The sequence below is a fragment of the Rhinolophus sinicus genome, linkage group LG09, assembly GCF_036562045.2.
Source record: "Rhinolophus sinicus isolate RSC01 linkage group LG09, ASM3656204v1, whole genome shotgun sequence".
NCBI classification, from domain to species: Eukaryota; Metazoa; Chordata; class Mammalia; order Chiroptera; family Rhinolophidae; genus Rhinolophus; species Rhinolophus sinicus.
In genome coordinates, this window is record NC_133758.1 from 106,722,828 (window position 1) to 106,738,254 (window position 15,427).

The window sequence follows — 15,427 nt, forward strand, 5'->3', positions numbered from 1 at the left end:
TGTAAAATGGCACGGCCACTTTGGAAAACAGCTGCGCAGGTCACTAAAAGTTAAACACTAATTCACCATATAACTCAGCAATTCCACTCCTAGGAATCTACCCAGGAGAACAAAAACATACGTCCACACAAAAACTGGTACGTGAATATTTATAGCAGCGTTATTCATATTAGCCAAAAAATGGAAACAATCCATGTCCATCGATTGGCGAATAAACAAATATATATATATATGTTTGCAAATGTTTGTAAAAGAATGAATGAAGGAATGAGTGACCAATGGAACTTTCGGTTGAAAGAAACCAGAAACATTCTGGTCCTAAGAGATGAATATCCTGTTTGCCTCCCTCATACAAGGCTGTGATCTGCCTCGTTGGGATGCTGTAAGAGGAGATGTTAGATATTCCAATAGTGCTTGGACCTTTTACCAAAAGCTGTCTCCTAGGTGTAAGAAGAGCCCTTCCCTGATATCTCCAAGCATAGTCAGGCTCACACACAACCATGTGAGCTTTACATGCCCTGAGTTCAAGCCCTGCTTTCTTCACTTCCCTGGGGAGAGAGAGAGAGAGAGAAAGTATATGTGGGGACTTGGGGGAGGTATGTTTGTATATAAAGTGTGTATGTGTGTAATTGGTGAGACAGCACTGCCCAAACAGACCACGCTGTGAAATGCTCAGATAAATTTCACATGGTTTGTGGGGTATCAGGAATAGAGAAGCTGAAATGAGCACAAAAGAGGGCTTAGGCACTAAGTGGGAGTGAGAGCGAGCTGAGTCATGTGAAATGCCCATACTTACAATTAAGTTTTAAACAGCAGGTAATAGAATAGCATGGATGGGTCCCACTTAAACATAAAACTGCAGTAGACTATTACGTGAACCTAGGATAAACAAAAAGATGGAAACAGACTTACCCAAATACTAACACAGGTCATCTCTGAAAAATGAGGCTTCCTTTCCTGAGTTCCTAAAATGAATATGAATGATTTTTCCAGGCAAATAAAATTAATAATCTTATCTTCGTTTTCTTAAAACATGAAGAAAGCAATTAGGAAAATCAAGAGAGCCTCCAGCCCCCACAGGCAGCCTGAGAGTTTGTCTGGTTTGATCCAAAGAGAGAATGGATACTCAGAAGGACACAGAGAGGCCCAGATAGGAGGAGCAATGCCTGACACACGGTGGTAGCTAGTCACTCCACAACAGCGGGACGAGTCAATAAACACTCCCAGAATGCTTTGCCACAGTACAGCCAGGGTGTGCTTTTGTGAACACAAATCTGGTCATGTCACTTCTGCTTAAAACCATCCGTTGCCTTCCACTGCTCTTGAGAAAAAGACCAAACCTTTCCACTGGCCGATAAGAACTTCGGCCACCTCTGCAGCCTCTTCTGAATCCGTATTCCTCCTCTACCTAGCCTCCAGCCAGAGGACCTCTGCACAGGATCCACCTGGATGCTCCCTCACCCCCTTCATCGGGGGATCCCAGTCCTCCAGACCAGGTTCCGTCCCACTACCGGCACTCACACAGCAGCACCCCGGCCGTTCCATCAGAGGATGGGGCACAGTGATGCCACTCATGTACGGACTCTGCCAGGCTCCTCAGTTTTACTCACCTTGTATTCCTAGTGCCTAAAACAGGAGCTGAACGGCTAAGTGACTGACTACAGTGCCCGGGCAGGCAGGGACCCTACAAAGTATGGGCCTCGACAAAAGCAAAGACGAGAGCGTGGAAGGCTTGTGAGCCCTACCTGGCAAGGTAGGCTTGACCCTGCCAGCAATGTAGCGCTCCTCGGTGGCTTTAAACTGGAGGGCAGCAGGGGCAGCTGTGTGTTCCAAAAGAACACTCTAGCTGCCGTGTTGGGAGGAGTTTGGAGGGCAGGCAAGTTGACAGGGAGCGAGACCACTTGGAACTATTTGAAATCGCTCGGTCAGAGAAGAGGAGGGCCTGAACTAAGGCAAATGAGATGGAGGGGAACATATGAACAGGAAAGAGTTTCGAGAAGAAAATCTACAGGACTGGATGAGTAATTAGAGGTGGGGGTGGGGACACAGGAAGTGACTGAGATGGTTCCCAGATTTCCGGTTCAGAGGCCTGAGCTTTCCAAAATGGAGAAACTGGATTTGAGTCATGGTTCTGAAACCTGTCACTTTGACTTTGCCGTGCCCCGGTTTCTCCGCCTGTAAAACAGAGCTGCTCAGGGTTCTCCTGCACAGTTCTTGGTAGAATCAAATGAGACGATGTTTTGGGAAAGTGCTTCACAAACGGTAAAACCTTATCATTGTCATCATCAGCATGGGGGAACCGCCTGCATAATCACCCCTAAAAACAGTCTCCTCGAATAGTCACTAAGACCAAACTTTACAGTCTTACACAACTGGCCTAAATGCTGCCTCTTTTAAACTTTTTCACTGTCTCGTGAATGACCCAGACGACAAAGGAAGACAACGCGTCTTGTTAGAGATGGGTTTCCCTGGGGCCCAGCAGGTGGTCCTGCTGGCCCTTCTTATGAGATGCTGGACTCCCCTTCAGTTCTCACTGACTTGACAAAATTTGAAAATCTAAAGTAACTTCCAACTGTTCAAGAAAGATGAGTCATTAGACACAATGAGCCTTTCTTGGAAATTGTAAACTAGTGACTTTAAAATAGAAATCCATCCACTTTCTCACTTGCTGCCTACATCCTATTGTGTTAATTTGGGATCCCTGTGCCCAAGAGTCAGATAAAACAATGCCAGCTTTCTCCTGGGGCCGCTCAGAGACACGAGGCTTCCAAAGGGCTGGAGGGTTCCCCTACTTTGTGATTCCAGGGTGAACATCTAAGCCAGCCGAAGTACCTTCTTCAGCTTTGGCAGGAAGTAAGGAAGGAGAAAACGGTAGGGAAATGAACTAAGATGTATGTGCACCTGAGATGGTCTCGTTACTGGACCAGCACTTTATATACGTCATATCATATACAGATATTATGATTCCAACTTTGTAAGCTTCAGAAAGGTAAAGAGGATAGTCAGGTATCTATCTCATAAATGGTAAACATCAGAGCTCAGCAATTCAACCTCTGGTTTGTCCAATAGTAAAGAAGGAATAGTCTTTCCACCATGTGCACCACAATAAGTCTTTGAGGCGCTCCCCAATAGTCAAGATGTCTGATGCATAAAATATGTCATTCAGCAGGTCCAACATAGCATTCCAAACCGCTCCCCCCCCGCAATAAAAAAATAATACAAAGTGAAAAAGGAAAGAGCCCTGGACCTGAACTCTGAAGACCTTTGAAACCCTCACTCGTCACTGCTCCACTGTAACCTCTTGTAAAAGCTGGATTAGACCATTAATAAAAAGCTCTTTCTTTAAGGCTAAACAAGTGGTGGTAGTTGTTAGTGACACAAGTCCAGGATAGCTGATCCTTCCCTTAGGGTCTTCTCCCAGCCCGTGGAATCATACCTGAGCTACTCTATTCTGTTATCAAGAAGAGAGCTGGACCAGCTATGCACAGAAGAAGCAAGAAAAGGCAGGAGTCAGCAAATCAATTCATGTGATTTCCTCTCGGAGAAACAAATCTTGGCAGCAGCACATGTGGACGAATAATTATGGATGCCGTCTTGTCTGGTTTGGCCCTCTGTCCAGCAGAAGCTGCCCTCAGACAAGTAAAAACCAACTTCCAGTAACTCTGCTTCCAAGTACTCCCAGGGCCCCTTGGGGAAGGCCAAGACCTGGTTCTCAGGCCAAACTCCTGCCACACTCCAGGGCCTGCCTGCCAAACAGCACAGAAGTGCCAACCGGCTCTCCCCAGAGCAGCTGGCACCAATTACCAGACCCAGCTGGAAGCCCTCGGCGCTCCAAAGCCATGGCCTGGTTGGAAATCCTACACTAAAACAAAGACAGCCTTGCAGCTGTGCCAGCACTTGACCTAAGTGGTTGGACGGGCTGTGGAGGCAGCCAGGGGGCAAGCTGGTGAGCACCATCCAGGGAAGCAGCTGTGGGTCTGGGAGACCTGCCTGTTCCCTGGCTTCAGAGCCTCTCCATCATCACCATCAACAGCTACCAACTGCTGGCACCTAGAGTGAGCTGGGTTCCTACGCTCCTCATCCTACAGAACTCTCCCAATGTCACAGCAAAGGAGGACATGTCATCCGCATTGACAAATGAGGGACCTGAGGCTCAAGGCGGTTAATGAACAATCTTTCCGCAATCACAGGCACAGGAACTGCCAGAAACGGGTCTAGAGCCCAGGTCTTCTGCATCCGTTTCCTCTCCACCCTGCATCCTGGCGTAGGAGAGCTAAGCATCCACAACGGGCCTGGCAGGTAGAGGCTCACGGAGCAAAGCCACCACAGTGACTCACTGAGTCCTGAGAAGTGATTAGCTGACTGAGGGCACGGGAACATTCGGAGGCCCCTCGTGGATTAACAAGAACAATTGTACAGCATCGGATGCCCCTGCCCAACCACTCAAGAGTGATTGCCTTTTGGCAGAAGGGCCAGTTTGAACAACAGAAAGGCGGCCAAGGTCATCCTTATGGCTTTTCAAGGACGGTACGTATGGGTGTTTGATCAAGCCAGACTCAGAGTTGGTTATTACTATTTTCATGTTAATAATAACATTATTGTGGGAATATGTTATGGGTGTATATTATAAATTTGTAATAATATTATGAAAATAATATAATAAATATTTATGTAGAACTTAACTATATACCAGGTGCTATCCCAAGTGTTTGACATACATTCACTTATTTAATCCTCCAAAACCCTAGGAGACAGGTAATATAATTATCTTCATTTAACAAATGAACACATTGAAATATAGAGAAGTTCAGTAACTTGTCCAGCCACACAGCTAATAAACTGTGAAGCCAAAATTCAAACCAAGGTAATCAAGCTCCAGAATTCATGCTCTGAATCACGACTGCCTCTCAAATCCAGCAAGCATTTATCAAGCAGAACCCATGTTAGGTGCTTCCATAGCTACTATCTATAATCACATTTATTGTTCCTAACAAACAAATCTACTAACATGAATTGAAGTTTCACATCACGTCAGAATGGAGCTCACCCAACAGGCAAGCAGAAACACTCAGAAATCTCCACCATCCTACCATTTCCCACTGGAATTTGATATCATAAAGTGAAATGGCCAGAAAGCCCAGGCAGCTACACATTGACATTTTGGGTCCTTCCTTGAGTCTAGCACAATGATTATCTATATTAGAAAAAAACTCCAGAATAAAGTCTTGCCGCCTTTATTCCTCATCCAGAACACTTCACTTCTGACACTTCTGGTCATCAACTGTGTGGGGTTTCCCCACCACCACCACCTCCAAGCCATTCTGTGACACAGGCTGAGTGCCCTACCATTTAACGCAATTTTGATGCTATGTACCTGGAGAGAGCATCACAGCCCACAGGTTAAAGGTTCAGTGATATGAGAGACTGTCCCCCACTTCAGATGGCAATCACAAGTAGTAGGTCCCCAGGTTCCCACAATTTCTGTCCAACTTGGCTACAACTCGGAGGTTCCCATGACCTCCTCCCCTTTGGATCTGATCATTTCCTAGAACAGCTCACAGAACTCAGGGAAACACTTCCTTACTCGTATCAGTTTATTAACGGATATGATAAAGGATACAGTTGAACATAAGGCGAGATCTGGGAGGGTTCCAAGTGCAGGAGCTTCTGGCTCCGTGGAGTTGGCATGCTTCACACTCCTGCTACATGGATGTATTTGCCAAACTGGGAGCTCCCCACACTCCCTACTGTTAGGATTTTTATGGAGCCTTCATTTCCAGTCCTCTCTGGAGAGGGCAAGAATGTAGGGGTGCCAAAAATGCCAAGCTTCTAATCATGGCTTGGTCTCTCCAGTGACCAGCCCCCATCCAGGAGCCACCCACCATCCGTCGTTAGGACAAAAAATGCACCTAGTGCCCTTATCACTTAGGCATTTACAAGGCTTTTAGGAGCCCTGTGTCAGGGGTGAGTCAAAGGCCAAATATTAGAACAACAGATGCCCCTCGTGCTCTGATCTCTTGGGAATTGCAAGGGTTTCGGGAGCCCTGTGCCAGGAACCCGGGGCAGAGACCAACACAGATTTTTTTCTATTATCTTACTTTATCAAATTCCCCTATGAGTGAGAATCACCACACAAAGTTGTATACACAAAACCAAATCGGCTTCAAGAATAATTTCAACTCTGAGCTCTTATCTAGTCCTACATCCAATTTGCCTCCACTATGCTCTGAGCTCTGCAAAGCATCTTTCACCAAAATTCCCAGGGCACCGCACTCAGCCATTCATTCCTCTGTACCTTCCCACTCTGAGAAAGCGACCGTGGCCTTCAGGACTAAGAGCTCACCTCCTTCTGGGAGTGGCAGGAACCACAGAGCTCTCCTTCCCCAATCAGTTCACTTCCAGATGGAGAAACTGAGGCCCATGTCAAGTGACTTGCCCAGAATTAAAGAGCAACTTAGTAAGGAATTAACCCCATCTCCTGATTCTGACTCCAATATATGTTTTCCACTCCACTGCATTTCCACCCATTGCTCCCCCTGCCTTTCCACAGCACCTATTCACCAAATGTTCCTGAACTTCCAATAAGTACAGTGCAACAGACAAATGTCTGTGTCCCCCCAAAATTCACAGGTTGAAACCTAATCCCCAATGTGATTCAATCTGGAAGTGGGTCTTTGGGGAGGTAATTAGGTCATGAGGGTGGAGCCCTCATGGATGGGATTAGTGCCCTTATAAGAGAGTTTGCTCCAGACGGATCCCTCCATCCTTCCACCATGTGAGGATACAGAGAGAAGATGTCCATCTATGAACCAGGGAGCTAGCCTTCACCAGACACCGAATTTGCTGGTGCCTTAATCTTGGACTTCCAGCCTCCAGAACTGGGAGAAATAAATCTCTGCTCTTTATACATGTAAGCCATCCTGTCCACGGTATTTTTGTTATCGCAGCCGTAACAGTCTGAGACAAATAGCTAACAATCCTGAATGCCTAATATGTGCCAGGACGTGCACCAGAAGCTTGAGCTGCATAATGCTGTCCGTGGGCCCTACGTAGAGGCTTCTGCTTTGCAGCCCCTACCTCCATAAAATAATTTCTTAAAGCTTTTTAAATATTTTCCAGGACTGCATTGGTATGAAGAATATTAATATTATAAATGAAGACATTTTATTCAATCTAAAAGTCTATTTTTTAATTCTGATCTTACAAGAAATTAAAATATTTTCACAGGCTCCTAAAAACACTGTGGGCCCTGGGCATGGTGCCTCCTGTGCCTAGCAAATGTCAGCCTTGCTCAGAGCTCTACTTGCATCACCTCATTTAATTTCCCAACCCAGCAAGGGAGATACTATGTATTATGTCCATTTCACAACATAGGACACTGACCTTCAGCCATGTGATGCCACCTGATCAAGATCACAATAAAAGATGGGGTTCAGGATGTGAACCCCAGGTGTCTACCTCCAGAGCTTGTTATAGTCTGGACACTATGAAGTCTAGTGTAACCATCCTGGTCCCCTGTTCCTGCTGTGTCCCAGCGTAGATCACCCAGCCAGGGTCAGACGGTCATTCCTACAACACTGTTCTCCTCCCACCCCCAGCTTCTCCATGGCCCCCGGTTGGATTCTGCCCTTTACTCTGCTCAGGTCTGTGGGAGCTGAGTAGACATGCCTGGCACCCTGTGTGGCTCTGGGAGGCACATCCGCCCATGGCAGAGCAGTGGGGTGCCCAGGGCACATTTTGCTCGCATTCCCATCTGGTGTCAGAGCCCAGCACAGTTGTACAGGGCAGTTCTGGCCAACACTGACCCACCTGTGAGCCTGCCCCACAGAGGACCCACAAATCCTCAGGTCACGCCCTCGGACCCTCACCCCCTCCCACTAGAGCCAGCTCTATCACAGTATGATTTCAGGTGAAGGGAAAGGACATCAAGCGAACATGTACAATGTGACAGCCAGGCACTGCCCATGGCACTGCACTCCCCTGGCCATGGTTCACCCACGAGGAAGGTCTCAGTAGCCCCACTGATTCTGAGAAGGAAACTGAGGCTCAGAGAAGCTAGATGACTCACCTGGCCAGCACAATAAGTCTTTGTGTGACTGCAAAGCCCAGGGTTCCCCACTATGACAGGCACCCCACACGTGTGCACTCCCAACCCCACTGTGACAGCCTCATTCCTCAAGATGAAGATACAGCTTCCCTTTGAAGTGAAAATGCCGTGAAAGGGCGTTTTAACCAGTGCTAAGTTTTCTCTAATAACAAAAAGCGTTTTAAAGGCATTTTAGAATGAACAAAGCAATTTTTTCCTGCACTACCACATTCCTTAACCCTCACCACAGCTCTGTAACTAATGCTCCCCGTTTTACATATGAGGAAGCTGAGGCTCAGAGAGGTGAAGTGATTTGCCCAAGATGCAGAAAGGGGAATAGAGGGAGTGCCAGAGCAGGCACTGTGAGTCCCAATTTGCAGGACCCCTCATTCCACATACTCCACCTCACTCCCATCTGGTCTCCTCAGAGACATGAGGAGGAAGAAGGAATTAGGTCAACTGGCACTGAGAGGTGGCTGTAGAATATTTTACTTTGGATTCTTATTCAATTCTCTGTTTCTCCCCATCACCCCCAACCAGTGTACAATGCCCATAGGTCTTGCCCCCACCCAGACAGACAAGACACTTGCCCAAAAGAGCACTAAGACCAATCTGGGCTGAGAAAGTCCTCAGCGATATGCACCAAGGGGGGCCAGGTGCCTCTGTGCTGGGCTAGAGCGTGGGCCACACCTCTGTTGCATGCAGCCAAGTCACCCTGGCCTTGACCCACGGAGCTCTGCCTGCCCCAGAACCCCTCTAAGAGAACACCTGACAGCAGACTGCCTCCACTTACCATGGGTTTCCAGCTCCCAGCACTGCAAGGATGGGACAGGGAACCCTCACTCTAGCCCCTTGGGCACCTGATTGCTATCTGGGGGCCCCTTGTCTTCCTCCACTGGGACAACCCCACAGAGAGAAACAGAAGGGCAAGGGAGCCGGTGGCAGTTGCTATAGGAAACACATCTCTCTGTTAGCAACACTTCTTCAGCACAGGCCTAGAATTTTCCACAACACAACCAGCTTCATTATTGAAGGAAGCCGCTTCTTTGCCATATGCCCCACCAACTTCACGTTCTCCCAGCCCGTGGCTTCACCCACATCCTTCTGACACCCTAGAGGTCATCACCGAGAAGAGAAAGAAAATGGGGCCCTCCCTGAGCCCCATTCTCATCTATAAAATGAGCATCAAAGGAGATTGACTGCGGCCCACTCAAGTGGTTTAAAAAAAAGTGCTTTTGTGTTTTGCAGACATACTTCAGTTTGGAAGGAGGGCGGTGGGGATGGGGAGAGGTGTGTGTTTGTATTTCAGGCAGCTTCATGGAGAAAGTAAGAATCTATGAGTCAACTTAATACAAATCCAAAAAGATAGCCAAAACCCAGAAGGCAAGGAACATTCTTCTGGAAAACAATGACAATACACCTCTTCCCTCCCAGCCCCAGTTGCACAAGCATTCACTGTGATAATCATTATTACCACTTGTCATAATCATAAGTTCAATGGTTTCCTGGGGAGAAGGCTGTCAAATCACAAAGGCTCAATGGCAGGCATTTTCTGGATGTGGCACTTGTGCGACCTCCTAGCTGTGTTTCCAAGACCTTTTGACCACATACCTGATTCCATGACCTGAGAAAATTCTAGAAAGAGGGCATAAGACCAATAGTCCTGGGCCACAGGTGAGCCCAGGACTGAACAGGCGGCCTCCAGTGGCAGCAGATCAACAGCCTTGTTTCTTCAGCCTCACCTTCCTCCGAGAAGCAGCCCCACGCCACCGTGGCAATGGCCGGCTCTTTCTGGTTTTGCCCCAGTCTGCACTGGCTCAGCTGACCTGGTTTCCCAGGTCTCTCTTCCTCGAGACAAGGGACTGGTCCCAAGGCTCAGACAGAAATAAAGTCCACTGTGGAAGGTGGCATGGCACGGGACAAACCCTGGGCTCACCAATCAGGTCCGGTGTGGTTTGAACCCAATTCTGCCACTAACTAGCTGGTGACTCCAGAAAATTATTCATCTCGGGGTCTTAGGAGTTTCTTCTCCTATAATGGGGGCAAAACAGCTGCCTTTCAGAGTCGTCGAGAAAGGTGATCAAAGGAGCTGAGTAAAGCACCTAGTCCAGTGCCTGGCCCACACCCCACAGCTGCCTCGACTCACGCAGCCTTAACCGTCATTGTCCCTGCAGTCTGGTCGTAGGCCTGTTCAGGAGCCCCAGGCTTCCCTGTCAGAGGGAACCCCACAGTATTTCTCCATGGGGGTGTTGTTGGGTTTAGGGCAGGACCATCCAGTACACTGCAAAACATTTAATGCCTCTGACCTCTGCCCACTGACTGGTCGTAGAGCCTGTCCCCAGCCTCTCAGCATGGCCACTACCAAAAGTGCCCCAAATAATACAGCCCCGGGAAGTATCACCCCCGGTGAAGACTGAAGCCTTCCTGCCCAGTCTGAACCGGAAGTAGATGCCTGCCCTCAGCCCAAAAATGTCCACTCTCGGAGAGAAGTTGTGTCAGGGACCCGCCAAGGAAAGTTTGTTCTTGACCTTGCCACAGGGTGGGTCATGCCTCCCCTCCTGCAGTGCCCCCAAAACCCCCACTGTCCTCATAGGTCTCCCCTGGCAAGAATCTCTTGAGCTGGCAGTTTCATAACATGAATTCCTTTAGTGAAGTCCTTTGACCCAGAGAGTTTGCGTAATTAACAGACTAGAAGAGGAAGTGATTCCTAATGACAGAAGGTCAGACACCTGAGAAAAGGACAAATCTGGGAACCACCAGGATCTCATCAGGATTCTTCTCACTGTCCATTACTCTCCCTGCTGAAACTGTGTGACAAGCTGGCCACCACACGTGTCGGCTACAAGATATCTGGATGCTCTGAAATCCTGACTGCCATTGCCATAAACCAGTGTCGCAGGAATGAGTCCTGGTGCTGGGAAGAAATATTTGTCAGAAGACAAAATATACATCACATACACAGATATGTGTACATGTGTGTATATAATATATACTATTGATAGTAATCATATAATTATGTGATTACTATATAGTAACTATATAACTATAGTGATTAATGTATAGTGATTATAATTATGTATTATATATAATTAATAGATTGGTTACGTGTATAAGTAATATATATATATATATATATATATATATATATATATACATTAAGAGTACTTGCAAATTAATAAATGATAAAGTGCTGCAAAGGAAAAACATACAAGCAAGGGACATGAGAAGGCAATTTTACAAAAGCAGTGAAAGAAATGTGGCATTGAGCTATTACCTTCCACCTCTCAAACCAGCAACTTCTAAAAAAATTATAGCGTCCAGTACTCATGAGAATGTGGTGAGTACCTGACAGATTGCTGGTGGGAGTCTAAATTGGTATTTCCAGAGGGTAGTTAAGCAATATGATTTTAAAATCCCTAAAAATATACCTACTTGTGGATGAAGCAATTGTATTTCTAGAAATTTATCCTTAAAAAGTATTCGTGGATATAGTCAAAGATTTACTCTTTTTTCATTTTTTTAATGGCAAAAAATAAGAGCAACTTAAATAGCCAACACTAGGAAATCGATTAAATACTCCACATGTAGCAGAAACAAAGCTAGTTAGATAATAAATAACAGATTACCAAACATTGTGATTGCATTTTGTTTAAAAAAAATTGTGTATAAACAAAAAAGTACTGAAAGTATATGCAAGAAATGTTATTGATATTAAAGTAGCGTTGGGTAATAAAATTACAAGTGATTTTCTTTCTTTTTGATTATCTGTTTTCTAAAATATCTGTATTGGCCTAAAATTTCTAAAATGTCTCATATGGCACTTACTAGTTTCTACTTGGTAAAATGTTATGTATGAATATGTCACATCACCCGAAAAGTACAAATTCTTTCAATACAAGGTCTGAGTCTGATTTATCTTCATAAACTCCCCATGATATTAGCTTGGTGCCTTGAATAATTACACCAATTACCATTTAGTGAATGTTTGCCATGTGGCAGGCATTGTGCTAAATTATATCTTTTAATTCTATCTTTTCATTTTCACACAGTATAATTCAATTGTCAACAAAATAAACATTTGTTGAAGGAGGGTGGGAAGAAGGAGGGCAGATGGAAACAAGTGAATGAATAAATGCCCAGAGCTGAAATAAGGGGGCAGCTCTCTCACCTGGAGGTGACCAGCTCACTTTGGAGGATGCTTCTGACCAGGAGACTTTATCTGCCAGACCTTTTCTTCTCATGGGGATGGGAACAGGAGGAGAGAAGGGGTTGGGAGTGGGAGGACCACACTATAAACCTGGAGTTTAGAAGCCATGCTTTTTGGAAGATAAAATCTCACAGAGAATAACTAGGTAAAACTTAAAAATCACTTCTGGAATTTTTCTTACCAGATTCAACAAAACTAATATTAACATGACAATGGCCTTTTAATGAATCACTTTTGACCTTGGCAACTTTTAATTCGTTTCTACAAACACTCTCCAGCGCCCACCATCCCCGTTAGAGAGTGGAAGATGAATTGGACAGTCTCATCCGCAGGAATTTGTAGTGCAAGGAAGGCAAGAGATAGGTGCCAAAATAAATAATTCAAGGCAGGGGTGAGCTCTTACAGAGGACTGTGAGGCTAAGGGGAGTGCAAGGGAAGAAGTTCTTTCTGATGGGGAAGGAGGGCAGAGGAGGTGGCAAGTGAGGGCCCAGACAGTCAAGATTTCTCAATGCACAATTGGGGGGACGGCATTCCCGGCTGTGAGAACAGCCCAGCAAAGGCTCTGAGGGGTGAGATAGGGTGTGTTTGGACAAGGGCAAGCAATAATGAGTGGGTGGAAGAACCAGGCTTGAAGTGACAGTTGAGGCAGGAAAGGGAAGCCAAACCAAAATGCAGGGCCTTGGGAGGCAGGCTGGGGTGTTTAGACTTAATTCTGGAAGTTAGGTGTTTAGCCCAGGCCCCAGAAATCTTGGGTCACTTCGTTAGAAGGAGCAAAAAGTCCAGAAATGAGCTTGTCTCCCATGGTCTCTTCTTACCCCTAGCAATTTCCTGCTATACCTCCAAGGAGGTGCCACCAAAAGGCAAAGTAACATACCCCTCATTTTCAAGGGCTTTGGGGTTAAGTTCAGATTTAAAGGCACAGTGTGGTGACCTGAGCACACTCAGAAGTAGAAACACCAGAACAGCTCGTTGGCCCCTAGCTCTCCCCTACTGTTCTCCAAACTCTGACATTCCACAGAGGAAGTCTCCCTAGCTTTGCCCGCCTCCTGGGAAGGTGAGAAAGCAAGCTCTGGACCATTTGTTTTAAAACAGTGTGCAGCGTGGGACCAACAGCAAAAGCATCAAGCGCTGATCGCTTTAAATTCCGCCTCTAAAAGGTCAGTCCTGGGGTCCTGCTCCCTCCAACAGTAGTGAAGATCCCTCCAACAGCCGTGACGATCCCTCCAGCCCTCTCTGGTTCCCCTCTTGGTAAAGGGTTTGGGAAGGAAAGAAAACAGGGAGACACTGGGAGTCCAGCGGACAGCAGACAGCGTTGACACTCTGCTTCGCTCTCGTTTCTGTCACTGTTGACAGGTCTCTGTCATACCGTATTTCTATTGGTCTCTGTCTTGCGTCTCTGTCTCTGGATTTCTGACCTGGTGTCTCGGTGTTTCCATTGATATCTCTGTGTCTGGACGTCTGTCATTCTGTCTTTCTGTGTGTCCGTCTGTGTGTCTCTGTCTTCGTGTCTATTATACCCACGGCTTTCTGTCACTGACTTCCCTCTCTCGGTGTTTCTCTCCACCCCTCTGCCTCCATCCCTGACTCTCTCCCTCCTCTTCTGACTTAAGTTACTAAAATCCCAGCAAGGAAATCGAGCCGTTACGAGAGGTGTGATTCTGAAATAGCTTCAGCGGGATGCCAGGTTAGAGCAGCGGGAGGGGCACCGAGGGTACAGCCCTCGGCACGGCGACCGGCCACACACGCGACGCCTGGCTCTGCCGTGGCCCCCGGAGCGCCCCGTGGCTCAGCCCGCCCCTGACCGCCCCCCTCCCTCGCTTGGAAAGGACCTTCCCTGCCTCCGGAAAGGGTGTTTGCCCAAACCAGAAGCCACACAGAGGGTAGACAGGGGGTGGAAAGTTCTCACCGATGGTGAAGCTGTAGCCATCGATGCTGAAAGTGGCACTCCGGCATTTTTTGAAGCCCTCTTTCCTGTTGCTGGCTTCCGTCATGGCTCTGCCGCCGGCGTCCCTGGTCCTCCGCGGCAGAGCGCGCAGCCCAGCTCGGTCCCCTCCCCTGGCCGCGCCACGCGCTGTCCCCGCAGGTCCGCCCTTGCTGCGAGTGGAGCGCGCCAGCTGCAGGCACGGGGACCGCTAAGTCAACTAAGCACTAGGCACACGGAGGAGTCAGCCAGCGTCGCGACTGCCCCATCTCCAATGCCAACTTCCAGGTACGACGAGAGGGGTGCTAAGCAAGGGTGGCACCGCGCACGGTGCGTGTGTATGGGGGCTGGTGAGTGCGAGCCGAAATCCCCTAGTCTTTTCCACCCTAGTCTCTGGGAACCGCTGAAGCCAGCGAGCTACAGGCACGTCTGTTTTCTATCTCAGCTTCGCTTTCCCCTCTCTAGAGGCTGGTGGGGTTTGGGGACCCAAGGGAATGGCTAAGAATTGGCGTCGTACTTCTAGATGTTTTCTCTGGCATGCAGGAGAGCTCCCAATAAGCACATCAACAGATGGAAAAGCAAACATCTGAGCCGGGCAGACGCTGCCAAAGTTTACTCCAAACAAGGAAGTCGGGGAAAATTGCCACGCCCACTTCCTCCCAGCAGCTGTCCCCTTAACTAGTCTGGAGCCCCAATAAGATTACTTCTCAACAATCCCTGGGCAGAAGATAATTACCAAAGTAACCCATATTTGTGGCCAAGCGCTTTCACACAAAGACTCTGAACTGTGCAATTTACAATTTACAAGTACTAGCCCATTCCAAATGGCTTGTCCTAGCTCTTTCCAATTTGGTTTTGCCAAATATGAGACTCCAGGAATTTGTGGAAGTGGGCAAGATTTACCCACAGCTAACTCTGTTGCTACAGAAGAGGAAACTAAGGCCCAGAGAGGCTTGACTAAGGTCCTACGGCTTGAAAGTGGCAGTGTTTGCACGTGGGAGTTTCATTTAATGACACCAATTTAACCACTGGTCCTGCCAGTAGCTGAAATGACTGAGTCAGGCAAGCTTTATACAGGGAAAATCATTCCCGTGGACCAGCAAACAATTAGTAAGGATTTACAGTTGGCCTGTTCTGTGTCAGGGGCTTGGGAGCTCACCTGAAGAAACCAGAAGTGAGACCCTTGGTGGGGTCTGCCCAGTGTCACATGTGG

The 15,427-nt window shown here is 47.4% G+C and overlaps 1 protein-coding gene across 9 annotated transcripts in view; it reads right to left on the reverse strand.

Moving 5' to 3' along the window:
• PDE1C (phosphodiesterase 1C) overlaps positions 1 to 15,427 on the reverse strand; it is a 485,518-nt gene that overhangs the window by 401,961 nt on the left and 68,130 nt on the right. For 2 of the 9 annotated variants that reach the window (XM_074340971.1, XM_074340972.1), the window contains exon 1: positions 14,200 to 14,814. The exons of 5 other annotated variants lie outside the window; for them this stretch is intronic. In XM_074340971.1, the coding sequence (XP_074197072.1) occupies positions 14,200 to 14,284 (85 nt within the window). In that variant the 5' untranslated portion in view covers positions 14,285 to 14,814. Of the gene's footprint in view, positions 1 to 14,199; positions 14,820 to 15,427 lie in introns of those variants that run through there. 2 more of the 9 variants (XM_074340969.1, XM_019726218.2) reach the window with 2 other exon arrangements.